At 36.8% G+C, this 27,867-nt stretch overlaps 2 protein-coding genes across 3 annotated transcripts in view; one reads left to right on the top strand and one right to left on the bottom strand.

Moving 5' to 3' along the window:
* Window positions 1-13,478, bottom strand: LOC144970458 (7SK snRNA methylphosphate capping enzyme-like). Its single transcript, XM_078910124.1, has 4 exons — window positions 11,758-13,478; window positions 8,936-9,154; window positions 7,434-7,554; window positions 1-5,258 (listed from the first exon to the last, which is right to left on the bottom strand). Exons 1-4 carry the CDS (start codon window positions 13,114-13,116, stop codon window positions 4,333-4,335), a joined length of 2,625 nt encoding a protein of 874 aa, XP_078766250.1. The 5' UTR covers window positions 13,117-13,478; the 3' UTR covers window positions 1-4,332.
* LOC144970456 (uncharacterized) overlaps window positions 13,399-27,867 on the top strand; it is a 26,399-nt gene continuing 11,930 nt past the window's right edge. The window contains exons 1-12 of one of the 2 annotated variants that reach the window (XM_078910122.1): window positions 13,399-13,482; window positions 16,302-16,363; window positions 18,308-18,398; window positions 19,108-19,206; window positions 20,107-20,260; window positions 20,876-21,048; window positions 21,281-21,370; window positions 21,710-21,817; window positions 22,177-22,291; window positions 23,559-23,634; window positions 26,466-26,567; window positions 27,283-27,366. In XM_078910122.1, the coding sequence (XP_078766248.1) occupies window positions 13,407-13,482; window positions 16,302-16,363; window positions 18,308-18,398; window positions 19,108-19,206; window positions 20,107-20,260; window positions 20,876-21,048; window positions 21,281-21,370; window positions 21,710-21,817; window positions 22,177-22,291; window positions 23,559-23,634; window positions 26,466-26,567; window positions 27,283-27,366 (1,230 nt within the window). In that variant the 5' untranslated portion in view covers window positions 13,399-13,406. Of the gene's footprint in view, window positions 13,483-13,514; window positions 13,692-16,301; window positions 16,364-18,307; window positions 18,399-19,107; window positions 19,207-20,106; window positions 20,261-20,875; window positions 21,049-21,280; window positions 21,371-21,709; window positions 21,818-22,176; window positions 22,292-23,558; window positions 23,635-26,465; window positions 26,568-27,282; window positions 27,367-27,867 lie in introns of those variants that run through there. The other variant, XM_078910123.1, reaches the window with a different exon arrangement.

The raw sequence follows: 27,867 nt of genomic DNA, 5'->3' as shown, positions 1-27,867 counted from the left end.
TGAATAAATAATTTTTTTTTAAATCAAACATCTGCAGGAACAATGACAAGGCAATTATTACAAACAAAACAGCAAAAAAATATTCACATTCAATATGGAAGCCAAAGATGATGATGAAAATAAATGGAAAATAACAACGTAACCTCCTTTGATTTTGTATGCAGAACTATCACAAGCAACAAATGAACAATCTGAATTTCAAAGAGAACAAAATCTGCATCGAATCAAAATCAACCCTCGCTTCCATAACCTGTCACTTTACAATGCTTGAAAATTGATACAGCTTAGTTCCTATATATCGATGGCCCATTGATCTAACCTCTGAGGTAACCTTTTGCAAAGATGCTACTTCAGAGCTTAGATCAAAGGGCCATCGATATGCAGGTCTAACAGCCAAACACAATTGCAGGCTTGATTTAACATTGAGCAACATTAGCTGCAATGACTATTTTGCGTTGGTTTGAAAGAATGTATGTATTTCCATGACAGCCATGAGCCCATCACAGTTTGGATAATTAGACCTGCAAATAAGTTTGCGTTGCTTAGCTACATTTGGTGAAATTTTTACTTTTCTTCAAAACAATGTTTCCAACAATTTTAAAAACACAATTTTTTTTAATGACATTTTCAAAAATCTGTGCATGGCCTTTTAAAATCAAGATAAGTGAATTGCAGGTCTGTAAATGGTATTTTATTTAAGAGGTTTTTACTAGATTCAAGTAACATCATTGTAAAGAAAGAAAAAAAGTATGTTAGTTAAAATTTTGGACCAAAAATAAATTTAACAACTTCTGTTTTTAATTTTTTATTTGCGTTTAAGGGTTTTACGGCGCTTGCAACATATTTAGGTTATATCAGCGCCAGTAAAAAGGAAGAAAATGGAATAGTAAAAAGTTCTAGAATTACAATTAAAGCACCCAAGAAAAAGTAAGACATAGGGGAACTGAGAACAAATAGGGATCAGATGTAGATTCCAAGAGCATACCACCAATGTAGTTAGTTTGAAATCACCTATAAGTCTCATCCGGACACACGCACAAAATCCAACAAAGAGGAACACACTCAAATGCTAAAATTATACATTCAAAATAACAAATATAATAATACATAACAGAGAGATTATTTACAAGGAAAAAATATCATCTCTCAAAACAATAACTATGCATCTGACTGTGTCCCTCCCAGTCAGGACTCCGGCCAGGGCAAAACCAAGTAATCTCATTCCAAGACAAAGACAGAAAGCATGTTGAAAAACAGATATAAGGGGATAGAAGACACAATATGTACCCCCCTACCCGCTATGGGAGGTCAGGAACCCCACCCAGCACGGCAAGATTATCTTTATCTTTTCTTTAAGGGTTTACGGTGCTTGCAACAGCAACACATTAAGGTCATATCAGTGCCAGTAAAAAGAAAGAAAATGGGATAGTAAAAATTTATAGAATTATAATCAAAGCATTCAAGAATAAGGCAGACAAAGGAGAATTGGTTCAAATAGGGAACAGATGTGGATTCCAAGAGCACACTATCAGTGTACTAAGTGTAAGATCACCTAAAAGTCTCATCCAGACAAAAGCACAGGTCCCTACCAAGAGGAACGCACTCAAATGTTTACAAATCATATATAATACATAAACAAAACATAATACAGTGCATAACAGAGAGATGATTTACAAGGAAAAAAATATCATCTCCCAAAACTAACTATACAGTGTTTCCCTCCCAGCCAGGACAAAACTAAGTAATCTCATTCCAAGACACAACAAGTACCTCCCTGCCCACTATGGGAGGTCAAGAACCCCACCCAAAAAAAAAAGAAAAAAGGAATTACATACTGTCCAACCATTGTTTCAGGCTCAAAACCACACTTCAGCCTTCAATAAAAAAACAAAAACCCAGTAACATCAGCAATATAAGTGGAATCCAAACATTTAAAACATTTTAAAAATCAAATCCAAAAGAGTTTTGAGCTCTCTGCACCTTCGTTTAAGCACTTTTTAATTACAATATATTACATGAAGCTACTAGGTCCATTTTTTTTCTCTCAAATATATTTTACAGTCCAAACTTTTAGTGCCTTAGGTCCTCACTTTGATAGGTTAAAATTGGATATATGTGTCAGTGCATGACATAATCAGTCGGAAGACGAAAATTTTGGATTTGCATTTTCTGAAAGAATATGCTCACCAGAGCATTTTTATCTTTATTTGAAGTAAATCAGGTGAATTTTCATGGTTACGGCCAGATGTATGGGAATAGTATCCAGGAACTTTTCTCAAATTTCATACTTTTCAACTTGACTCGCTGTAAAAAATATTTAAAAGTGAAATTAAGCTTTGGTATTTCCCGAAGATGCACTAAAGGGTTGATTTTTTTTCATTTATGACAAGCTAAACGTGGCAATCTCTCAATTCAAACCTTTTCACCATCCGACTGATTATGTCATTCACTGTAACATATTTACCCATTAATCATTCTGTGACATAAAACAATAGTGTGTAATTCTGATACAGCCAACACCGCCGGACCAGAAAGAGTGTTTGTTTTCATGTTTTTAAGGGTTTTACGGCGCTTGCAACACATTTAGGTCATATCAGCACCAGTAAAAAGGAAGAAAATGGGATAGTAAAAAGTTTCAGAATTACAAATAAAGGTGAAACAAAGGGGAATAAGTTCAAATAGGAAACAGGTGTAGATTCCAAGAGCACACTATCAAAGTACTTAGTTTGAGATCACCTAAAAGTATCATCCAGACATAAGCACAGGTCCCCGTCAGGAGGAACACACTCAATTGTTTACAAATCATAAATATGTAAAAGGAAAAATGATACAGTACATTACAGAGAGATGATTTACAAGGGAAAAAATATCATCTCCCAAAACCAACTACACATTTGATTGTTTCCCTCTCAGCCAGGGTATCCGGCCAGAGCCAGGACAAAACCAAGTAATCTCATTCCAAGACAAAGACATAAAGCATGTTGGAAAAAAGATATTGGAGGACAGAAGACACAGTATGTACCTCCCTGCCCTCTATGGGAGCCAGAAAGATTGGTTGACTTAATCCATCATCAATGGAACACATAAAGAGCATGAAATTTGGGACAAACAAGACTTGTGGACAAATAAGTGGATTCCACTGTACTACCAGGATGAAAGCAGCTAAAGGTTATATACCCGTACTTGTAGCATTTAATGAACTGTAACAATTGCTCACTACACCATCAATAGGGTATTAGTCATCAGACTATCAATGCTTACTCTATGCTGAACGAGAAAGCTACATGTCTTAGATTTAGATCAATTAACTTACTTTTGACTTATAAGAAAGCCACATGTCTCAGATCAAATGCATTTACTTTTGACTGAAAAGCTTTGGAAATAAGTTATCCCCTATATTAAATTTCTTAAAAAAACAGAGAAAAAAAAACATAACAAAAACACCTTCAGCTTAACACACCAGTCATCGTGATATAACTTTATCAAATGTGTTAATGAGTTTAGAATGCACTGCATTTTTCATGTACTTCTATTGAAACAAACATACTATTCTAAATTATAATCGAGTACACATTGAAATGAATGATACTATCAAAATCGAATGGACCCAAAATTTGTTTTTTAAATCCTGGTTCATTTAAACAAAATCAAAAACATGTATTGATAAAATGTTTGAACTTCGCTTATTGTAAGCTGCAATCTTATTTTGTAGTCTTTCCTATTGTTTCAAAGCAAAGCCTTTGATTAAGGGAAAAAAAAAAAAAGTCATCTTAAATGTCTATACTTGCATGAAAAAAATATCCAAAATTTTTCTTGATCTCAAAAGAGATTGGGACAGATATTACCATTATAGACAATATCCAAACTCACAGTAATATTATTTTAATGACAAATTTGAAAGCACAGACAATACAGCCTCAAATCAAGAAAATTCAGAGAGCTGATTCATGAAACCAAACCGATGAATAATGAAGTTGTGGGTTCGAATCCTTTTCAGGAGACATTCCTTCAGTCGGAATTTAAAAATCTTGTCACTGAGCAGAGCTTCTGCCTGCCCTCTGGTTGACACAAAGTACTACGTTTTGGACAAGGCGTAGTAAAAACCTTCCACAGACAGAGCAACTGTTGTCCCCTTTGCTGGGACTTTGTACCCATTTACCACCTTGGGAGTTTTGGGGAGATTCACGCAGAATCTCCTAACGCACGATCAAGATCAAATAGAGAGGTTGATCTGATGCCAGATAATCTAGGCCAAAATCTGAGCGGTTTGGCTACCGCGAAAGTTTAATGTCTCTGTATGTTAAAATCCAAACATACACATAATTTGAAGGTCTACCCTTCCTCAATAGGGGCATTAACCACTTCTTCACCAGCTCCAGGGTTGAGGTTGTCATTCCCTTCACCATCATCATCGTTTTGGTTTTCATTAACTACATTTAATTCACCACTATTATTGCCCTCTTCATTAGCGTTTCCATTTCCTGGTAAATCCCCTACACCACCAAGGCCATTGTTAGCCTCATCATCATCATTAGTACCACCACTACTAAAACTCAAATGTCCATTTTGTAAAGGCTCTTCTTCTTCATCACCACTAAGATGTCCATTCACCATGCCTCCGATAATATCCATATCACCGCCCAAGTTTTCACCACCGTTCAACGGAATCACAGGCCCTGCCCATTCAACACCCTCCATCACCTCCCCGTTACCAATGGCAGGGGAATCACTTCCTGATGAAGAGGAAGATGACGAACAACTGGATGAACTGGAGTTAGATTGAGATGATTCACTGGTCCAACTCCTTTCACTCCCTGACTGAATCTGACTCCCTTGTCCTGAAAAACTGCTTGCCGGAGATGGTTCCACGACTAAGGGAGTAGAAGAGCTGTTTACTGAACTCGTGCGACTACTGGAAGGTGGAATTTGTTGTCTGTAATGCCTTTGATAGTAAGGTGAATAACTCCTGAAACAAAAGTTGTCATTTGAATTTGAATAAGAGTAATACAATGGGGATAGAACAGATTGACTACGAACTGGCTCCGATGACCGATATGCAATATGGTCGTACAATCTGTCAGCATACGCTCCTGTCCTCATGCCTGTACACTGAATGTAGTCACTGCCGCTACCACTACCGGCCAGATCCCCACCAGCATATTCAGCAAAAGGTCTGAAATCACTTCCTGTTGGGATTTGTGGCAATGTAGTCGAATGGGGATCAGCTTTGGTGAATAAGATGAGTGGCCGTCGGAAACCTGAAATTGGAGAACATTTACAGATGAAATCAATATATAGTTAACAAAATAGGAAAAATTAAAGGGCTTCAATGAATAACAAACTGGGAACACCAATAGCCGAGTTGAATAGTGATCACCTTGCAAGCGAAGAAACTCAGATTTTTTTTTTTGGGGGGGGGGGGGGGGGGGGGGAGGGTCGGGAATATTAGATTGGTGCAAAGTTATTTGCCATAGACTAAGTCTTATCCAAAGGACAGCAGTTGATTGCTACTACTGTAGGCTTAATGCTACAGATAATAGGACAAATTAAAACCCGATGGGCCTGATGTTTACAAATAGGTACCCAAAACTAAAATTTCGTTATACAAATAGCAAAAAATAAATTACAACCCTACACGACACTGACACTTTATCAAAATTGGAAAATAAATTTTAACAAGTAATAGGTTTTTTAAAGTTTCATTTTTTGATGAATTGTAAAGAAAAATGAATCTTGGTTAGGGAAAGAAAAAAATATGTTTTGTTTACATAGAAGACGCTTTGCACTGAAAATAGCTAGCAGACCCAATTTGGGATATTATAACCTTCAAAGACTGCTGATTTTAATGGTATAAGTTTTTCACCAATAACTTAAATTCTAGAGATATAGAGATACTGTTCAAAGAGACCTCATTTTTGATGATTTGTGAAGAATCATTCACAGCAGCAGTTTGGGATACCCATTACAAAGGACTGATTTATATTTTGTTACATACAGATTAGATGTGTAAGGATAGAGATTAAATTGAAACTTGGAAATACAAAACAAAAAATCGTAACAAAACCTTTGTAACAATCAGTTTGAGTGAAACAGCTTTATATTTATAGAGAAAATTTTTAGAATGTACATTATCAAAAGGGTGTTGGATGAATGCCACAAATTTAAGCAAAAACCAATGGCCATGATTATAACAAAGGAATGTAGACTGAACAAATGTGTTTTTAGTGTTGTCCTTTTTGGCACATAGAAAATCGGTAACTGATTATTTTGAAATAACTGTAGCATCCTTGCATCACATAAATAATATGCAACATCCCTTTGCCACAAACTGCAGTTAAATTATAAGAAATTGGTATTAAATCCAAAATGAAGGAATGAGCAGACCTCCTGCAAGCAGCTAACAAAATATATCTAAGCGACTATGCAGAGAAAAAAAAAAAAATTAATTAATCCAAATTTCGAGAAAAAAAAATAGTATCAAAGGCAACGAAAAATACATGACTTTTCTCCCCTATCTTTAAACTTTAATGAATAATCACTTTAAAAAGATTTAAAATTAATGTAAGGTCATTCCATTTGGGCACATAATCATTTCTTGCAGACATGAATCTTCAATCATTTACACGTCACATTTTTGGTGAAAAAATATGAATCTGTCCAATTCTGGCTTCAACAAAAAAAAATAATCTCCATTTCAGTATCGGTGCTGAAGGTGACAAAAATTGAAAAATGAGGAAAATTTTGAACAACTGCCTTTAACATTAAGCCCTGCTTTAACTGCAATAGAAATAATATGAGATAGGTATTGCTGCAATCACAAAAAAAAAAGTTTTCTAAATAGCGGACAACAATAGTAGTCAACAACTATCTTTACTCCTAATGCAATAGTTATATTCTTCCAATGAAAATAGTAGAAACACCGAACAATTATGCAGCTGCAATACCTCATAAAGAGAATAGGAAAAATTTGCTGAATTGAAATGCGAATTATTCAAAATTAGAAGAACAATGGGAGATTGCCGAAATCAAGGAAAAGGCAGAAAAGGGAGACATCTCCTCCTCTGACTTCAAAATTGCAGAATCGGGGAAAACCGTCAACACTGGGATATAATATTTTTGCCAATGGTAACAAAATGTGAAAAAAGGTGGAAAATTTTCCAATATCTGCCTTTAAGCCCCTTCTATACTGCGGCTGCCCCCCCCCACCCCCATTTTCAGAGCAAGATAAATCATAAACTACCACTAATAGACAGACAGGCTCTAGCTAACTTCTGGAGAGTGGGACAATGCATGTGTTTGTTCCAACAAACACCAACTCTCTAACTGCTTGCAGAATCGTGAAAAACCATCAGCACTGGTCTGATATACCAATTAATCTGTAAAAACCGTAGGTCTGGTATCATCACCCAAAATTCATTCATCAATGCTCTCACCTTTTGCTTTGGTGACAGGAACTCCCACAACTTCACATTTGACAAATCCAATGGACAACAAATAGTTCTTGAATCCCTCAGGCTTTAACTTGATCTCAGAGTAATTCTTGAACAGTTCTGGCTGCAAACAATAACCAATTAAAAAATGTATATATTGGATTATAAACTCGAGTTTAAGATGTTCACATAAATAAGAATTTAACTTAACATTACCTTCTCATCTAAAACCATGCATAAAATAAGGAAGTTTAAAATATTAGAACATATGAAGGCAAAGCAACTGAATTGAATTGAAAATGTAACTATCTATACCTAACCCAAACAAATTTCTATATGCGCCTCATTCAATCGATAATGTGGGTGGAGCTTCTAAATTTAGTGGGGATATTTTCAAAGGAACTATCGTCGTGTTTATGTCTAATCCAGTTAGGTACAAGTTTAATGCGAGTTTTTGCCACCTTTACAGTCAACTCTTTCTTTTGGCCATCGTAGTGTTTGTACAAGTACAGGTTGATATCAAAGAAAATACAGCCGTTCTTGATGCTATGATTTCTTGTCTGCTGAAATCTGTGTCTATTATGAATGACTTGACCTCATAAATATTAATGTAGGTCACAGGACAAGCTTTTAACACAAAGGCTATACGAGTGGCTGTGAAGCACTTGTCTACCCCCAACACCTCTCTGTCTAGTTGTGTAATACACCAGCACTTTGAGCGCTGATCATAAACCACAAAAGTGACTCATGATAGTGCATAAAATATGGGTTTTATGATAATGTCACGAAGGAAATGATAAGGCATTCTTTCTTTTTTTTTAAATAGGCATGTGTAATAATATAAAATTATGCATTTCAAAAACAGCGTTGTTTTTCCAGCTTTCCAAAAGCTATCTGTGAGTTTACTCTTTAAACCAAAATATGAGACTCATTTCATAAATCATTAATTGCATTATAGAACAATCCACTGATCAGATTGTTACCCATACAAAAACCTTGAGCTTTTATATAGCGCAATATCCACTAAACGTGCTCAAAGCGCTTTACTAAAGGGTCCCTGACCAACAGCAACACGTAACATTTAGAACGAGACATGGCGCCGTTTAGGAGATATTACAATTTTTTTCCGACAGAGACAACGCTGTTAATTATCAGATACTCATTTTACACCTGAGTAAGGTGAGAGAAGGTGAGTAAAGAGCCTTTTCTAAGGACTCAACTATGCACTGAGCGAGACTCGAACCCAGGACCTTCCAATCCGTAAACAAGTGTCATACCACTAGACTACCTAGCCGCACATTTGCATTCCTTATTATATAAAGTGGCATTTTAATTTTATTACCATCCTAAATATATTGCAGGTGCTACAAAACTCTTTAAAATGTTTTTAAAATTACACTTTCCCTTTTTTATTACAACATAAATTATATCACAGTTTCAGTTAGATATTTTGGAGCTCTCCTACTCATAACGACAATAAAAATCAGATGCATCCCATCACTTACCGATAACTTAGCTCTTTTTCTGTAAGTTGACCAAGGCTGAGGTTCTAAGATTAATCTTCCTCCAGGCCTCAGCTGTTTGTGAATTTTCCGAAAAAAAAGTTTCAGACCTCTGTCTCCGTTATTCAAATGGATCCATTTTGTTATGGACAGGGCCAAAATGGTATCATACTCTTCTTTTTGCATCTGTAGGATTTCTTCACTACCAGGAACGTAATTACCCTGGAACAAAAAAAAATGAAAAAAAGAAAGAATTTACCATAGCCGTTAATGAACATAATACTAATACATTATTGTAAGAGAATATGCTGAGCAGTTAATAGCATCTGATAGAATGTTGGGATCCAAAACAGTTCCATTGTTTGTGAGAATATAATCTACCAATAAAGATATCATGTCCCAAGCATTTTATTCAATGCTGAACACTGCTCTTTCGGTGAAAATGAAAAGAATTGTGCCAAATAAAATCAACCGCACAGCCCATTAAGTTATAAAATGTAATATTCGGTAATAAACTATTGATAAATGAACTGTAAAAATGTGATTTGAACTCCAGAGGCTTATATAGGCAATGACAAGACTGACATTCCACATACAGGCGGCACTCTATGACTAATTGTAAATAAACTAACTTGCTCAACTAGAGATAAAGTGAAAGTAAAAAACAAATTTATTTATATCAGACCAGAGAAACGGCTTGATTCCAATAATCTTATAGATATATTCCCCGAGTGGCACCTGAAAAGTTCTGCCAATGACAATAAACATTCTTTGACTTAAATATATAACGGTTAAGGGTAAAATTAAACAGCTTTGCAATTGCAAATTAAATTGTGTAATCATCGCCGTACTCTCAATTTGACAAGCAAGAGCTTTTAACAAATATTTTTTAAAAGAGAGTGTCTGCATACACGGTAACCGGTGACTGGTTTGCCGCTGCAATACAAAGGATGGGCCTCTCTCTCTCTCTCTCTCGCCCTGTGTGTGTTATTTTAAAAAATCAAACAATACTTTTTAAAATCAAACCAAACATTAGAATTTAACCCATTAAAGGCGAGCTTCAATCTTAATTTAATGTTATCATTAAAAGACAAGTTATGCGATTATAGCTTAATTGGTGGAAACGATTTATTTTGCATTAACAATAGGGAAACTATTATCTGGATGAAAAAAAAAATCAGTGGTACTGTTAAGAGGTTAAAACTGCACACACCATGTATCATAAAGCTCCTCTGTATCACCCATTTGATCTACAGTGCACTCTCCCGATAACGACATTCTCCCGATAACGACATTGGCCCCCGGTCCCGATTTTTTTACTATATGTTATTAGTAATAAAACTAAATAATGACATACTTTTTAGACCACTCTCCGGATAACGACATTGAGTTAGCAATAATCGGCTGTGACTTTGCTAGATACAAAAATAAAAATAGCTAAAATGTCTCCATCCTTGATGTACAATATGCGGTGTGCTTGGGGCATGGTTACACCTGAAACCATCGCCAATTGCTTCAAGCATGCTGGCTTCTGCGCAGAGGAGGATTCAACTCAACGTGCACCCAATGCCGACTCAGCGATTGAGGAGCTGTCTGCCTTGTTCAATCGTATCGACGATGCAGATGCCGGTCTCGAGGAATACGTCAACATCGACAGCGACCAGCGATGTATCAGTCGATTCCATCGTTGACAGTATCAAACAGAGACAGGAGCCACCCGAAGATGACGACGATGATGAAGATGAAGCTGCCCCTCTTGTCACGGGTAGTGACGCAAATTCGGCACTACAAACTCTCAGACGGTTTGCACTGCAACATAAGGATGGTGCATCTATTTTCGACTTGTTGCATCAGATGGAAGATAAAGTCGGCCCTATGATTTACAGCAACAAGCGACAGACCGGGATTATGGATTTCTTCTCTAAATCGAAATCCGACAGTTAGTTTTTAAAAAAAACAAAAAAAAAAAAAAACAAACAAAAAAAACAAAACAAACAAAAAACAACAACAAAAAAAACACACAAAAAAACATTTTTAATGTGGCCATGTGTTCAGTTGTATTATTAAATACAGCTGCACTCATGCCGGTCCCAAGCCCGGATAAACAACAGAGGGAAAATGACACACAAAAAACAACAACAAAAACAAACAAACAAACAAAAAACAACAAAACTACACACACACACACACACACACACTTCGTGTATTTTACATGTTTGGAAAGTCCGATCACTGATCACCCACTATGGTTGGTACATTAATGTACATTCTAAGGGTCTAACCACACCCCTTTTTCCGCCATCTTGAAATTTTCCGAATAACGACATGCACCTCTGGTCCCGAGCCATGTCCTTATCGGGAGAGTGCACTGTACATCATCAGGCAACCCATTGTTTCTTTCATCTTCCCCCCCCCCCCTGCTCTCTCTTGTCATAGTGTCATCCCCTCCCCTTTGCATCTCATGGTAAAACGAAAACTTTCTACTCAGTTTGCAATAGGATTTGTCTCTCACTAGGCCTAGGCTTATTAATGACAAGACATCGGGTAGTGGGTGTCTAATACCAAATTATAGATTCTCTGTTTGGCCAATTTAATCAGGCATACGGACGTCTGCTTACATTCTGCCTATAACACACACACAAGGCAAGGGGGGTGGGGGGGAAGAGAGACAAGATCAAGGTCATAAGTTACCATGCACCAAACAAGGTTACCGTGTATGTTACCATATACGTAGATCCTGAGGCTAGGTGCCCGGTTACCGTGTACGTGGACACTCCGTTTTTATAAATTAAAAAATGAAATCAAGAATATGAATCTCGACTTACCTGCAAAAACAAAACATTGTTGGGAAATTTGCTGGAAGAACCTGACAAAGGATGGGCTTCTAAAGGGCCACGAGAAGCTTCAAAAACGGATGGGTACTTTGATGAATCCTTTCTCCTTTGACTCAACAAATGACGGATATTCTGCCTTGCTGCTCCAATAAGTTTCCCATCAACATCCATACCTAAAATCTTTCGAGGAGAAAACTGATCAGCTAATGCTAGGGTTACATGTCCAACATTACACCCGATATCAAGAACATCTTTATTTTCAAACCACTGGAGATTAAAATAGCGCAAACGCGGATCAGGAACATGGTCTTGGTTCCTGTAACCATAGTAACGATTGTAATTTCCTTGAGTAAACTTTGGATTATCAGGAAATTTTTTTGGTATATCAGGCCCAGGCATACTTTTGACTCCTTTCCCACCGCTTAACTGACGCTTAACTTTCCTGTCAGGACTTGTGCTAATTGACCTTGGTCGTGTGGCAGCAGCTTGATCTTCAGCTTTTCCAGTTGAGCAGCTATCAATCAATGGTTTTTGTTTTTCGACCTCTGGCTCCTTTGTAATTTCTGATTCGCTGTGCTCTACCGATGTATTATTGGTATCTGGATTTTCCTCCTTTGATTGATTCACAGCCTCTTTGTTTTTCTTGGATCTGTGTCGCTTTTTCCTTGTTGCATTGAGTAACATATCAATCACTCTTTGATCATGTTTTCCTTCCAAATTCAAAGGGTCTTCGATATTTGGTGGAACCTTAACATAAACAATTTTTCTGAAATCAGGCGTTGGAAGCGGTGAATTTTCAGGAGTCCGGAGATTAAGAAGTCGTCCTTCCTCACTTGTTGCAAGGCCATTTAAATTGAGAGGGTCAGAAGCGTCTCCACCCATCAGTCCCCACTTAGGCATATGATCTTTTTTCGGCCTAAGATCGAGTGAGTTCAGTCGTTTTCTTTTGAATGAAACATCCTTCTCTCTGGTTATATTCGAACCCACGGACATCCTTCTTTTCCGAAGTTTGGGTTGGTCAGGCATTCCTTCTATTTTCAGATTCTTCTCAAGCTCGAATTGTTTTTTCGCAAGTTCTCTAACCTCCCGTGAAACCGATTTTACTTTAGGATGCACCGTTTTCCCATCTTTAAAGTTCATTCTCCTCTTTCGCTTAGAGTCAAAGTCCTTCGATGATGCTGGCTCCGACTCATATTCCTCATTCTCCGAAGAGGCGATGCTTGTATTTCTTGAATGTTTCTCAGCACTGGAAAAGGAAAGATTCCTTTCTGTTGGTTGTGGACTTAGTCGTTCATTTTCCGACTTACGTTCATCAGACTCGGCAATTTCTTTCTTTTCCGAGGCCATCATGATTTATCGACGAGCGCACCCGCGGACTAGAATGAGAAGTGTAAGATATAAAATCTTGCAGGATTGACAGATCGTGGAGTGAACGACTAAAGCGGATGTAAACAGCGAAGCGCCATCTGACGGAATATTTTAACACGAGTGTCTCAATGTAAACAAGCACTTTAATTTTGCTAAAATTGCACGTCTGGGACCACTAAACAGTATAAATCCAATAGTATATTACTTCTTTTTAATTGCATAAGATATCAACAACCACTTGCATTCCTTGAAGTCATGGATCAAATGAAATAATGAAATTGTTGGACAGGGATAGTTGCACGTCATCTCCCAAACGACATTTGACTTTATCTTCCTCGCTATGCGCATGTATGTTTTGGGTACTGTGGGATTGGCTCTGTTCCGTTTGGTATTTATCGTCTGCTAGAAAGTTGGAAAGTTACGGAGTTTCATTGGTGAAGTAATTTGCTATCGTCTTCATATTACATCTTCCGCGTGTACGTTGAATAAGTAACTAATTAACAAATACTGAGTAAACATGAGTGAAAAACAAAAGATTATAAAGAAGGTTTTCTCAGGTAAGAAGTGAGACAGCATCTGCGCATTAACTTTGACTTTACTTTCTGACTTCTCTTACTTCGACTTTTGACATTCATACGAGTATGAAGAAAGTAAGAGACGTAAATTTTGGTCTTTATTGCTGGTCCATGTGCCGTTAGGCAAGTGGTATGAAATAACTATATTGGGTGCCCCCTCTTAAAAATTCAGCGACTTTAGATACATTTTGTTAAGTTATCAATATTGATTTACGCTAAGATTAAGAAGCCCCCATCCCTCTAATTCATGACCGTCTAGGTTTTTTGTTTGGTTGTTTTTTGTTGTTGAGTTGTTGTCATTGTTCTTTTTTTAATTTGTTTTGTTTTTTTTTTTTTGTTTTTTTTGGACGTTTATCTAAATTTAAAGTGTCTTAAAGAGCCGATTTACGCTCCTTTGTGGGTTTTTAGTGTGAAAATTAATCGATGGGTGCAAGATGACCAATATGAAATTGACCTCTATTATTTGGTGGATTTAAAAAATCGACGATTTTGCTCATTTTGATAACTTCCCGAGGAATCTTTTACTTTTAGTAATAAAAATGTTTGTGCGTTTTGGGATGGTCTTAAACTTGCTGAAACCCTGGGTAAAGCCCATTTTTAATTTTAATTTAAGAATAATTACAAGAATTTTCTCCAATCGTGAAGGGGTTTGCTTATGAACAAATCATGAGAGCCAGAGTTCAACTTTGAATAGCAGGGTGTCCAGGGAAGTCGGAAAGTTGGAAATTGGTCGGAAATTTCATACTTGGTCGGAAATGTTGGAAATAATGAGATTGAGGGTGAAATTTCCTGTAAAATGAGAAAAACGAGGAATTTCTTGCTTAAAATGAGATATCAAAAATGTATGAAGGACAACTGCTGTGCACAAAATTTTATTATTTTACTACTACAACTGCCACCACATCATCATCCCTGCCACCACCACTGCTACAAACTACCACATCATCATCCCTATCACCAACACCACTCACTAATGCAACCACCACCACTACCAAATCCCATACCATCACTACAACTAGTAGTAGTCAACTACCACGTCATCATACCCACCACTACAACTACTCCAACCACCACCACATCACCATGCCTACCACCAATGCCACCACTGCTAGAACAACCACCACATCACTATCCCTAACACTACCACTATTACTACAACCACTATACCATCATCATTCCTACCACCACCACCACTTCACTACTACAACTACCATCACATCACCATCATCCCTACCAACAATTCATAAGAGTATTTTTAAAGAGTGAAAATGGGGGTGGGTGGTGGCTCTTGACATTGTATAATCACATGGTACCATTCTCTATGTAGATAAGATTTTATATGTTGCTGTCAGTTTTTAAACGTTTGAAATTTCTCGGAATGTTGTCTAAAAATTTATAGATTATAGTTGCATGGATGGGTCATGATCTGTGCGCTGAGAAATTTCCTCCTTTTTGTGACCAGTCATTTTCACCTCTGCTCTTACTTTGAAATATGGATTGTATTGAGGTGGTAAAACCTATTTTAAATAGGATTGTCTTTTTAAGCGTATAGAACACTGTGGGTATGGCAAGAATTGATAAAATACTTGGTAGGAAATTTCACTTCTAGGTAGGAAATTTTAAGGTTGGATTTCCCTGGACACCCTGAATAGACAATAGCAATCGTTTGCTACCCTTTGCATAAGATTATGGTCTATCTCAAAGTACTTTCCACCAGATCTAACTGACTGAGCTACCCAATTACTGCTCGGTGGTCAGGAGAGTTAGAATAAAAAATCTGAACTTCACCCGGGATCGATCTCAGTCCCTTTACTTGTGAAGCAAGTACACTACCACCTGAGCGGTTGGAACCCTCTGTTTGAGGGGAAAAGCTATCTTTATTTGTTTGTGTCAGTTCTCTAGTATGGCCTAGTGAGTTTGCCATTGTGACACTCATTTTTAGTTGTTTTTTTTTTTGTTTTTTTTTTTGTTTTGTTGTGGTCTTTATTATGACGGTTATGTGATTGATATGTTATGTTTATTTACAATTTGTACATATGCGTATGTCTTGCTTCCCCTGTCCCTATAAGATAAGATAATATATACTTTATTGATCCTGAATGGAAATTATCAGAAGAATTTTCCATCATTTTTTTTTTTTTATGGAGTTTGTTGGCCTGCAGTTTGCAGCAAATCATGCTGCCGGCTCTCATTTGTACACACTTCACTTTTGAGGCATATTTGTTAAATATCTGCATTAACACAAGGATTGGTCTTTCTACTGACCCCACACTTTGTGGATAATTGTCGACATTGCATTGCAGGAAGCAAAGTTCTCACCAAGCTTCCAGTGCTCTGTTACTGGCATGTTTGTTCTTTTTTCATTTAAAGTCGATTTGAATATGGATACCCATGGCTTGAATACATTCTATAACATTTCATAAATGTAAAGAAATTTTCTTCGGTTGCAATATGTCTTAATTTGGTACAGTCAAACTTTATAAGGCAGCCACAAAGGGGACCCTTCAAAAGTGGCTGTCTCAGACGGTCACTTTATACAAATCAAATATTTCAAAGAGTTAGTAGCCTAATAATGATATTCCCCATCCTCAGCTCCAACTAAGAAGACAGACTCTACAGAGGAGAAACATGAAGACAAGGGCAAAAAGGAAATGGTATATATGATTTACTAATGCATTTCTCTTTCCTTTCGTTTTAACTACTATGTTATTTTTAATTATTATTTTATTCTGCATCCTAAACTTGCTTGTAATCCTTATGATGTAGCACTGGCTGTCGCAACAAACTTTACACAGACTCTATTTGGGACCCAGCTGTCCATTCACTGCTAAGTGTAAAGTATTGAATTTTCTAGATAAAGAACTCTTCCTATTTTTCGGCGAAATGTAAAAACCCCACATGAAGGAGGATCAGTTTACATTCATTGTAAATGGGAGGGAACTTGGGGGGTGGGGGGGGGGGGTAGAGAGCAGTTTTCAATATGCGCTGTAAAATCGGTTAGCGAGGGCTCATTGTGTACAGCTACCAGAGGGAGCCAATTGTTGAGAGTTCAGGAAATAAACATAGTATAACACAGTGTTGAACATTGATCACTTGTATAAATTAAGGCAATCAAATTCTACAAAGGCTCTATAAATCATCCTCATGGAAAATTTTTTTGACATTTTATTACACTTGCTTCTTTATCTAGACAAATTTCCCAAAACAATTTTCTCCTTACCAGCCTCTTTGCAATGACATGTGGTTTGCTGTTAAGCAAACTTTTTGTAGTGACACAATTATTACAAATAGCGCCATCACCAACATAACAATAATCATCATCAGTGACATTATTATCATCTTTACCATCATCATCTGTATCTGTATGGTTGGCGCTGAAGAAACCAATGGTCTGGTTGTATTTCAGCGGCGTCCTCATTGGGCGCGGGCCCATGTCAGTCGGGCTTTGAAATCGTTTAGGTGTGGTGCAATGATGACCAGTTCATCCAGCCCATTCCTCTCCGAGATCGTTCTAATGAAGAAAGAATTTCTGTAGTTTTGTGTTCTTGTCTGTGGGAATTTGAAGCAGTTCGAATTGTTTGTGGCGTATCTGTCAATGGGGTTTTCGGTTATGTGGTTGGCAAAAGTGAGTGCTCGGATTTTTCTTTTGTTTGGTCGTGGCGTGAAAAAGGAGTCTGCCTTTATTGATGGTATTTGATCTGTTATTATCTTGAACATGAATGACAGACGGGTTTCTTTTCTTCTTTGTTGGAGGCTGATGAGATTTCTTTCTTCTAACATTGTTGTCATGCATCCTGGGGTTCTGCTCTTATAGTTCCCAGTTATGAACCGGGCGCCTTGTCTCTGGACTCTCTCAAGTTTTTGAATATCCTCTTTCAGGTAGGGGTCCCAGGCAACTGCTCCGTATTCCAATTGTGATCTCACAAGTGCAAGGTAGGCGTTTTGTTTGCATGACGTTGGGTTGTGGCTAAGTTTTTGGCGGAGAAACGCGAGGGTGCAGCTTGCCTTTTGGGTTATTTTGTTAATGTGTTTCCCCCATTTCAAGTCCTTTGAGAAGGTGATGCCAAGGTATGGGTTATCGTCGACTTGTTTTAGGACGGTGTTATTTAACTTGTAGGTCTCATTGTACTTTTTAGCTGTGCTGAGGATGTACCATTTGTTGCGTCAAATTTCATTCCCCAATTATTAGCCCACTTTTTGAGACTATTCAAGTCCTCTTGTAGCAATTTTTGATCATTTGCAGATTTTATTGGTCGGTATATTAGACAGTCATTGGCAAATAACCTAATCTGAGATTTTACTCGTAGAGGTAGGTCATTGATGAAACAAAGAAATAGTATGGGTCCTAGCACCGTTCCCTGTGGTACTCCTGATATGACTGGACATTCATCCGATGACGTGCCGTCTAGGACTATCATCATCATCATCATCATCATAAATGTAGTCATTGTCACGGTCATCGTTGTCATAATCATTGTTTTTGTCCTCGTTGTTGTTGTTATTGCAATTGCAATCATCATTGTTGTAAAATCCCTTCTGTCACTGCTACTTTAAGTATCTGATGTATTAGCATGAATATTTATTTTTCAATCCAATAGTTGAAAAAGTCTACTTCATTCAAGCCCCTAGAGAAGAGGGAGAAGAAAAGCAATCAGCTTAATCATCCTGTATCAAAGATCGGGGTGGAAAGTATGTTTATTCCTCACTTACTTTTAAAAAGACACAACTCTTAACAAATATGCGTGTCTGTCATTGATTAAAAATTTAGTGAAAATTTGATTCACACCAATCAGTTGTAAGCAGTAATGCGAACCACACTTTTCTTTTAATACAATTTTCAACTGTGACATTCTGGTAATGATAGTTGTGTTTTAGGTTTTATAAATGAGATTATAAAAAAATACTTTAAAAAAAACAACAAAATACAATTGGTTCGAATCACTTTGGTCATGGTCAAGCAATAGATTTAATGATTGTTTCAAATATTCCTCTTTTTATTGTGAATATATTTTAATATTTTGAAACTTGTAGTTTTGAGTGATTATTGTCTGACTGAAAGAGCTCTCTCTCTCTCTCTCTCTCTCTCTCTCTCTCTCTCTCTCTCTCTCTCTCTCTCTCTCTCTCACACACTACACCTCTCTCCTCTCCTTCTCTCTCTCTCTCTCTCTCTCTCTCTCTCTCTCTCTCTCTCTCTCTCTCTCTCTCTCTCTCTCTTCAACCAACAACCAATACAATGTAAGTCATGTTTCATGTCAATATTGATTTTATCTTGTTGATAGAAATCGACAAAATTCTCACATCTTCTAGCCAATGGTGAAAGATTTGCTTATGATAGAGATAAAGGTAGACTAATTTCAATAGATTTTTTAAAAAATAATTTTTTTATCCATTTACCTAGAAAAAACAAAGGAAGCTGATAAGACTGTTCCCAAGTCATTGACAGATGAAGAATATGCTGAGATTTTCAACAGTGTCTTAAATCAAACCTTGGATGAAGGTTAGACAAGCATGTTTATCTTATCATCTTATTTTTCTTTGAAATATTTATTGATAATCACCTTATCACCCTAGAAATCAAAATGCCGATAATGAAATAATTAAATATTCTAAAATGTAAATTATGAAAGCAGTGTTATTTTCTAATTTGAATGACATTTTTTTCTTTACAAAACTGTAGCACGTCTATCAAATATTTCATATGTGTAAATCCAATGCAAACCGACCTAAATCATGTAAGTGCAGAGCTAATGAAAATAAATAAAAGAGCAAAAGAAGTGAGACTTCAATGGATTCCTGGTCACTGTGGCATCATAGAAAATATAATATCAGATAGTTTGGCCAAAATGGGATCTGAGTAAACACAAGATGAAAACCTTTATGAAGTTGGCGAAATCAAGTCAAACATCAAGCCAACTGGTACAAGACACACCCAAGCTTCAATAAAAGTGACCCAATCAAACTATTACATAGAAAATACCAAGTCACAATCTTAAGACTGCGATCAGGATACAACGCCCTGAAACACAACATGCACAAGGTTTTGAAAATAAGGGACATAGCATGTGTGATTGTGGTGAAGGAGAAGACGCCCACCATGTACTCCAGACCTGCCCAAAGTGTGTAACAGCAAGAGAGGATTTTTGGCCTGCTACCACACCTCTGGAGACCAAACTGTATGCCCCCCCCCCCCCCCCCCCCCCCTGACAGAACCAAGGAAGACAAGAACGTTCCTTCACCTAAATAGACATTCAAACATGAAGACAATATGAGGGGGAATGAAGAAGAAGAAGAAGACGAATATGTGTAAATTACTGAAGCAACACGTTCTTAATAATGCCTTAAAGTTTCTTGCTTAAAGTTATTTTATTATATTTCTCTTTATTGACTGCCTAAAAAGATTCAGAATCCTTGAAGAATGTACAGCTTACCTCGCCCAGACTCACAGCATCAAAGGAAAAATCTCCTATTGCACCTGAATCGACTACAAAAGATTGTGAGGATGAATTAGATATACTTGGTATTGACCATCCTATCGATCAATGGAATGACAGGTTTGCTTTTTTACACAACTAGGTACTTCTCACGAATTTAGTATACCTACATTTTAAAAAATCTCACAGCAGCATTTTCGTTATGTTATTATCTCTTCCGTTTCTGAAAGAGAATTATTAAAGTATAGGTTTTATGAGAAAGTTAAAGAAAAGAGAAAAAAAAGAAACTAGCAGAAGTATAAAACAACACTAATTAAATCAGCAATTTGTAGAATGTCACAAATCACTAAATATATATCTTTTAATTCATTAACTTTTTTTTTGTCTTGTACATGATCTTCATTCCAAATGTGCTTATAGAACTATTTTGCTTGCTTGTGTAGGGGTTTTTTGTGTGTTTTTGACTGATTTTGATAAACTTATCAAGCAGAATGAAATGACTAATGAATATCAGTCATTCTTTCGGTTATAATGGTCATGTAGACTAAAAACAAAAATATTTATTGATTAAACAAGACTTATCATCTTTCATTAAAAATGACTGTAAATAACCACTATTTAATATTGTAGATTTACTGATGTAACTGTAAGAGATGAAAAAAAAAGATATCTTGAACAATGTATGATTTGCGATTTCTGCCGCTTTCTTTTTATTATACTAAATTCTTAATTCAGACCAGAAGAGCCAAGTAAATATCATACTCCAAGCACACAGCCCATGAAAGTCAACAAAAAAGAAAAAGAAAAGACAAGAATTACCACCAAACAGTCAAAGGAAAAGAAAGAAATCTCTACTGCTACTATGCCTATAAAGAATGAGAAGAAACCAAAGATTAAACATAAAACAGGTAAATTATCAACTTGATAATGATGCGGTTTAAAGTGCAAGTGAGTAGTGTCAAACATGGATAACAGTGCTATAGATATTATCATTTTAATTCTTTTTGTTACATTAGTTTTTATTTTTAAAATAGGGAAAAGCTTCATTTATCATTTAATTTACTATTTCATATGTTGGAACTGAAACCTTCACTCTAGACCATCGTTATTGTTTGTTTATTTTGGTTATATTTGAAACAGTTGAAGAAAATATTGCGTCTAACAAGAACAAGAGCAGTCTTATTTCACCCAATAAAGACAATGCAGGCAAGGAGGTGGAAGAGGAAACAGGTATTGCTATCATTATATATAATACGACAAGCCTACACACACACACACAAACACACATACACAGACACACACCCAGAGAGAGAGAGAGGGAGAGAGAGAGAGAGAGAGAGAGAGAGAGAGAGAGAGAGAGAGAGAGAGAGAGAGAGAGAGAGAGAAAGAAAGAGAGAGAGTTTGCTTTAATTAAAAAATCATCTCATATGCATTGTAAACAGAGAAAAATAGCACTGTAATGTCTGTAATGAAAAACCATTCTCAAATTTTAATCAATATCTCTTATTCACCTAACTTGAATTTCAAATTGTATGTTTTATTTTTCTCTTTAAATTCCAACTATAAAAGGAACATGGGTCCAGTGCTCCATCACAGACTGCAGTAAATGGAGATATGTTCCTGACATATCCGACCCCTTGAACGTGCCAGATCACTGGGAATGCAGCATGAACTCGGGTAAAGAAAACAATGAAACTCTTCAAATATCATATAAAATGGTGGATTACAAAATAAAATTGTGTAGGACTAAGTGATTTTTCTACATTAAAAAAAATGTCAATAAGCACAAATAGAAATTTTGTAACTATAAATGATAACTCCAATCATTTTCAAAAGACAAACTTGTGAAACAGTTATTACAAATACGTGGTGACTGATTATTCATGTATTTTAAGGGAAGCTAGTATTGCTCTATTATCATTTAAAACTTTTTTTTTTTATTATGGTAGCCAATTCAATTAATTATGATGCATGTCTTTGTTCTGTAATACACTCAAATCAAGACAAGAAAACTTATCTTCCTGATTGGCTTTCAGACAAGCTACGAAATACATGTGACGCTCCTGAAGTAGAATATGATGAGAGTGAGCATATTTTGACAAAATTCACTCTTGGATCTATTGTCTGGGCCAAGATGGATGGATTTCCATGGTAAATATCCAGTCTACAATACAATATTAAAATCTGAAAATCAACTAAAGTAACAGTGTCAGACGAAATAGACTCATAAAAGATAGAATATTCTTTCTCAGCATTTTTTGCCTACAAATAAATTTTTAAAAATCAGACCCATTTGCTTGACATGTGTACTAACACTGCACCATCATTGAAAGATACAAAATTATGAAAACAAAACAAAACAATTAACTTTTTAAAAATAAGTCGATATCAGTCTGTTGTTGGAAATGGATAAGTGCCATGATCAGACTAATATAGACAAGACAGTAAACAGGTGGCGTGGCAACTCTTTCAGTTTATAAAAGATTGTTACCATTGTAATGACAAAGCCATATCTACAGAGCGATTGGTCCAAGTCACTGGTAATAACTTTTGTTACCTCTTTATTCTCTAAAACAATAACCACTCTGAAGGCTTTTTAATATTTGTTATCAGACAGGTTGCTATCATAATGATGGCTAAGATTAAACTTATGAAATTCACCTGATTAATTCCCTTTAAACGTTGAATTTGTTTTAGATAGCATAATATGGGCTGCAGTTGCCAGGTTTTTATGGTTAAATCGTGTCATCAAAACTACAAAACAATACTTGTAATACAAAGGGAAATAATGCGCTTTAACGACTAGACAGATATTAATGATAAATTTCCATGCTTACAAAATATATCTGGCACTGAGCCTCATTTGTTTGTTCTTCAGATGAAACGATCTACTTTCAGTAACACAACCCGTTCATATGATTTGCCCACAAAAAAATGTTTGCTCAGTTTAAACAAATTCTATTTAAAACGACTATTACCGGTAAACTTTAAAAAATATTATGAAGTGAACAGATTTTTATAACATAAAGATCTTGTTTTGACAAAGCTGTTGAAAAGACATTATTTGTGAAGATTGATTTAGCGGTCCTTTAGTCCTGATTTTAGCATTGAACCATAATTGATATTATTGAATAAGATCAATTTTGACTTATTATTTATTGTGTGTGTGTGAGAGAGAGAGAGAAGGAGAGAGAGAGAGAGAGAGAGAGAGAGAGAGAGAGAGAGAGAGAGAGAGAGAGAGAGAGAGATAGAGAGAGAGAGAGAGAAATTTGAATTGTTGATGTTGTTGTTATGCACCTAGAGCTTTATTGTATAGAGGATTGTGCAAAATTTAAATAAACTTCATTATCATTATTATTATTATCAAAGCAGAAGTCATATGGGAATTTTACCTTTTTCTGTAACTGTACTTCAACAGGTGGCCTGCAATGATTGATACTGACCCTGATTATGACACATATTTTGAACTTACCACTGCCACTAGCATGATGCCTGTCTGTTTCCATAAAACAATTAATCTCATATTTGTTTTGCTACTGAATGTTTCATTTATTTTTTTTATCATTTTGGCACGTTTAAAGCCTATTGTTGTTTTATTAATGTTATGGTTGATTAGAGTTCTTTTCTGACAGACGAGTTGTCTTTCATATGAGTTCATAACTATCCATTATTTATATATAATTCCTTTTTTTTTCTTTTTTGTTACCTTTCAAATGCTTTTCTGCCTTTGGACACAACCTCAATACTATAAGCATCTTGAACGACCCTCCCTGATATGTGACGAAGGAGATCCAACCCGGTGCCCCAATGGCTTTGGCCATCCTGGGCTCCACACTACTAGAATCATGATAAAGTCCAGAAACGAATCTCAATGGCGAAGCAGTCGGCTACCTAGCCAAATACTACTGTGATCGTGTCACCAGGGTCGTCAGCGAGTTCGAGAAATAAGCAAGCTTCCCAACACATCTTTAACTGGAAAATAAGATATCGGGGTCAGCAACCAGACGCGCATACTATCCCTCAATATCGAGAGTCAGACTATGGCCAAAAATGAGCTTTTATCAAAGCTACTGGTCGTCCCTAGTGTTGACATTCTCCTACTACAGGAGACCCATCTTTACTCAGGCATGCAATCTTCTCGATTCCAGATCACAGGCTATACGGTGGTTCAGAGAGAGAACACTTCGAGGCTCAAAGGAGGTGTTAGCATTTATGCTAAAAAAAAGGTAAGGGTCATAGAGAGCATTACGGAAAGCAACGGGGTGAATAGAATTTCTGTCGAGGTAGGTGGACTGTATTTGCACAACATCCACAAACTGCCTGGAGTGACTCGTGTTTAGCCATCCTTCAATCTATCTGTCTGGGAGACTTTAATAGCCACCACTACGATTGGGTCTACAGAGACTGCAATGAGGCAGTAGACAACTTCACTCATGGATGGACTGTAATGATCTACACCTAGTGTATGATCATTCGGTCACCCCTCATAAGAATGAGTACACTCCTGACCTCACCCTCATGATGAAGGGAGCTAACAGGGAACTGTTGCAGGTTAAGCAGACAGTCTTTGGTGACTTCCCGCATAGCCAGCACAAGTCAGTACTTGGCACAACTCGGTTGGCAATCCAGAGGGTGTAGTCTCTCCCACTCTGCGGTTGGAACTTCAGGAAGGCTAACTGGGAGGAATTTACTTCTTATATCGAGCAGGTTCTGCCCTGCTATTCCTCCCAAGTCTGAGAACATAATCAGATTTAACAGGCTGCTGGTTAAGAGCGCTCACCGTTCAATTCCACGGGGCAAACAGAAATTCTCCACCCCTTGGTGGATGGAGGAGTCGGAAAAACTGTACAAGGAGTACCAGCAGACCAGTCCCAGGACGTATCCAATAGACTACTTCAGTCTCTGGCAAAAGGAAGGAGACAACGGTGGCAGGAGACTGTGGAACGTCTCGACTTTATACACTCTAGCCACCCTGCTTGGCATCTGATAAAGAAATTGGATCCTGACTGGAATTTCGTGAAGGCTGCACCAGAGTCTGAGGCAGACACAATTGCCAAGAATATAAAGAACTGCAGCAAACGGGTCCCGAATCACTCATTTCACCTATGCAGTGGCCACGGTTTTGGAAGTGTTCATCTTCAGGTACCACATGTCAAAGTAGGATTTGAGTCTGGTGACGTCCTCACTGAGTACACTCTCGAGACGGATCCACACTTTACTTTGAGTAATGAGCACGCAGTCATCCGTGTAGCCCAGTCGGAGGGGGGAAGTGTTTGGCAATGTTGACAGTAAACAACATTGGTGCAGAACAGATCCCTGAGGGACCCCTATTCCTCAGTTTCCTGACTTTGCTCGTGGTGTCTCCCCGGGCATTGTGGAATTGTCTTTCCCCTATGATTGAAGAGAACACTTTCACTCAGGTCACTCAAGGTCTTTTTGCACCTTATGATTTTTGCAAGTCTGAGCATTAACCCTTTGCACCAGACTGCATTTGCTGATAGGTCTATAAATACAGCACCAGTTTGCTGTATCCTTTCATACCCTGCTTCAATATGCTATAACCTGGTCCATGGTGCACCTCCCTTCCCTGCTTGGGTGGCAGGGCAGTGTCTAGGACCGGCCCCCATCACTTCAGTAGTACATGCTTCAAAAGTTTGTACAGGCTGCTTAGAAGTGATATGGGTCTGTAACTGTCAGCCTCCTTTGCCAGTTTCCCTGGATTCAGGATGGCAACTATCTTGACGTGCTTCCATACTTGTAGAAACTTTCCTTTTGCAAGGAGGTCAGACATTGCCTCTGCCAGTCCGGCCCATGCCTGGGGCCCAGATGTGTTACCATATAGGGATATATGCCATCTATCTCTGCTGCTTTGCCATTTCACCTATCCAGTGGTTGGCACACTCATAAAATGAACATCCTCGTTGGAGACCAGCTTCTTCCATACAAGCTGAATCCAAAATACCTGGGAGTTACGCTGGACCACAGCCTTACCTATCGGGTGCATCTCAAAGGAGTTGCCCGGAAGATAAAGAAATGCATTGTTTGCGACGGTACACGATTGCGGTGATGAGTTTGTGTCCTGGATAGATTTTCATAACATAATAGTGTGAGAAGCATTAGAAGCTGCTTCTGTCTCTGTACAGAATGAAAGAAATAACTTGAGAGTAATACTCTCCAAATCACTAACATTATGTGAAAAGAGATATTTTCTATAATTATAATAAAGAAATAAAACAAATAGCTTATTTCTCCTTCCAGTAAGTTTTTTTTTTTATTATTATCGTATTGCTCAAATTGACTCTTTTCCATTTTATGTCTTATTCAGCATATGTATCATGTGACTTTTCTTGATGAGCATGTGTCTAGAGCCTGGGTAAGGTCCCATCTACTAACACCATATGACCACAGATCTGCACCAATGAACAAGGTAAGTAGTTTTAACTGGAGTTGTTTAATTTTTATCATCTCTTTTATTTTATTGTCATACAATATGATTGGAGAAACTTTCTTATAACCTTCATACACAGCACTTTGATTTTTTTTTTTTTTTATGTTTAAGATGAATATTTAAAATACTCATTTATATAGCTCATTTCCATAGTTTCAGCTTGTCCAATATAGAACCATCATTCATATTCATATAGATCGTAGCAGTTTTCACCATCTTGGGCAATTGACTGATTACTGAAAGGACTTACCACAGGGTTTTGGAATTGCATTAAGTGGCAACATTTACTGTCAAAGAATAAGACTAGTTTGAGTAATAATTATCAAATGGCCAAGTGGTTAAGGCATTGCACTGTGACCAAAAGGTACCTGGTTTGAGCCTCTCTTCGGGCACTTCATTTTTTTTCCTTGAGGAAGATTATTAATCCCCAATTTGCTCATCGTGAACAATATGGATGATTCCTGTTGACATCAGACATTTGTCGGATGGAATGTCCAGGGACAGTATCTAACTATGCCACATGGAAGGGTGTAATATTATTTTAACCATACACATATATTATCAAGCTCTTACGATTCTCTCCTCTAATATTATTAGATGAGAAAAATATATATTTCATATTATTTATTAACCTCAAAGAATTTGCAAACTGCGTAATCATTGAAATAAAATGTTATCTTTTTTCTATTTATAGATGACTGCAAAGTCCCAGTCTTATAAAAAAGATTTGCACATTGCTATTTCAAATGCAGACAGAGCTTTGAAATTAAACTTACAGGTAAGTTTGATAAGGTAATTTATTTCATAGAATTTGATTTCAAGGTTTTCAAAGCTACTTATTGTCACAATCTAGCTCCCCGTATATGATGTTAATGCAGAGTCTAGGTCAAAAATTTTCCCTACAGTTTCAATGGAAAATAGTCACTTCCCAAAGATAACCATCGATGGATGAGTAAGAATGATGAGTTCTTAAACGAGCTGAGAGGTATATGAAAAGCAAGGAGTGAACAAAAATAAATGAGAAGAATAATCAGTGTTTTGTATTTCTGGACACAATTATGTGATTATATTTCAAAATTTATAAACTTCATTTTTAGATATGATTTTGAAATTGCTACTTGGAACAGGCAGACTGACAAATGATATTGACGGTCAATTGACCAAAGGCACGACTAAAAGTTTAATTGAGAAATTTAATTATTTTATTTGAAAACTTTATTAAATCTCAAAATCCAATACACACTCGATGAAAAAAAATTCCTTGTCATCAACAAATACA

Source organism: Berghia stephanieae, chromosome 4 (assembly GCF_034508935.2).
Source record: "Berghia stephanieae isolate SIO BIC M18660-M18661 chromosome 4, UCSD_Bste_1.3, whole genome shotgun sequence".
Lineage (NCBI taxonomy): Eukaryota > Metazoa > Mollusca > Gastropoda > Nudibranchia > Aeolidiidae > Berghia > Berghia stephanieae.
This window is presented reverse-complemented; position numbering and strand designations above follow the sequence as displayed.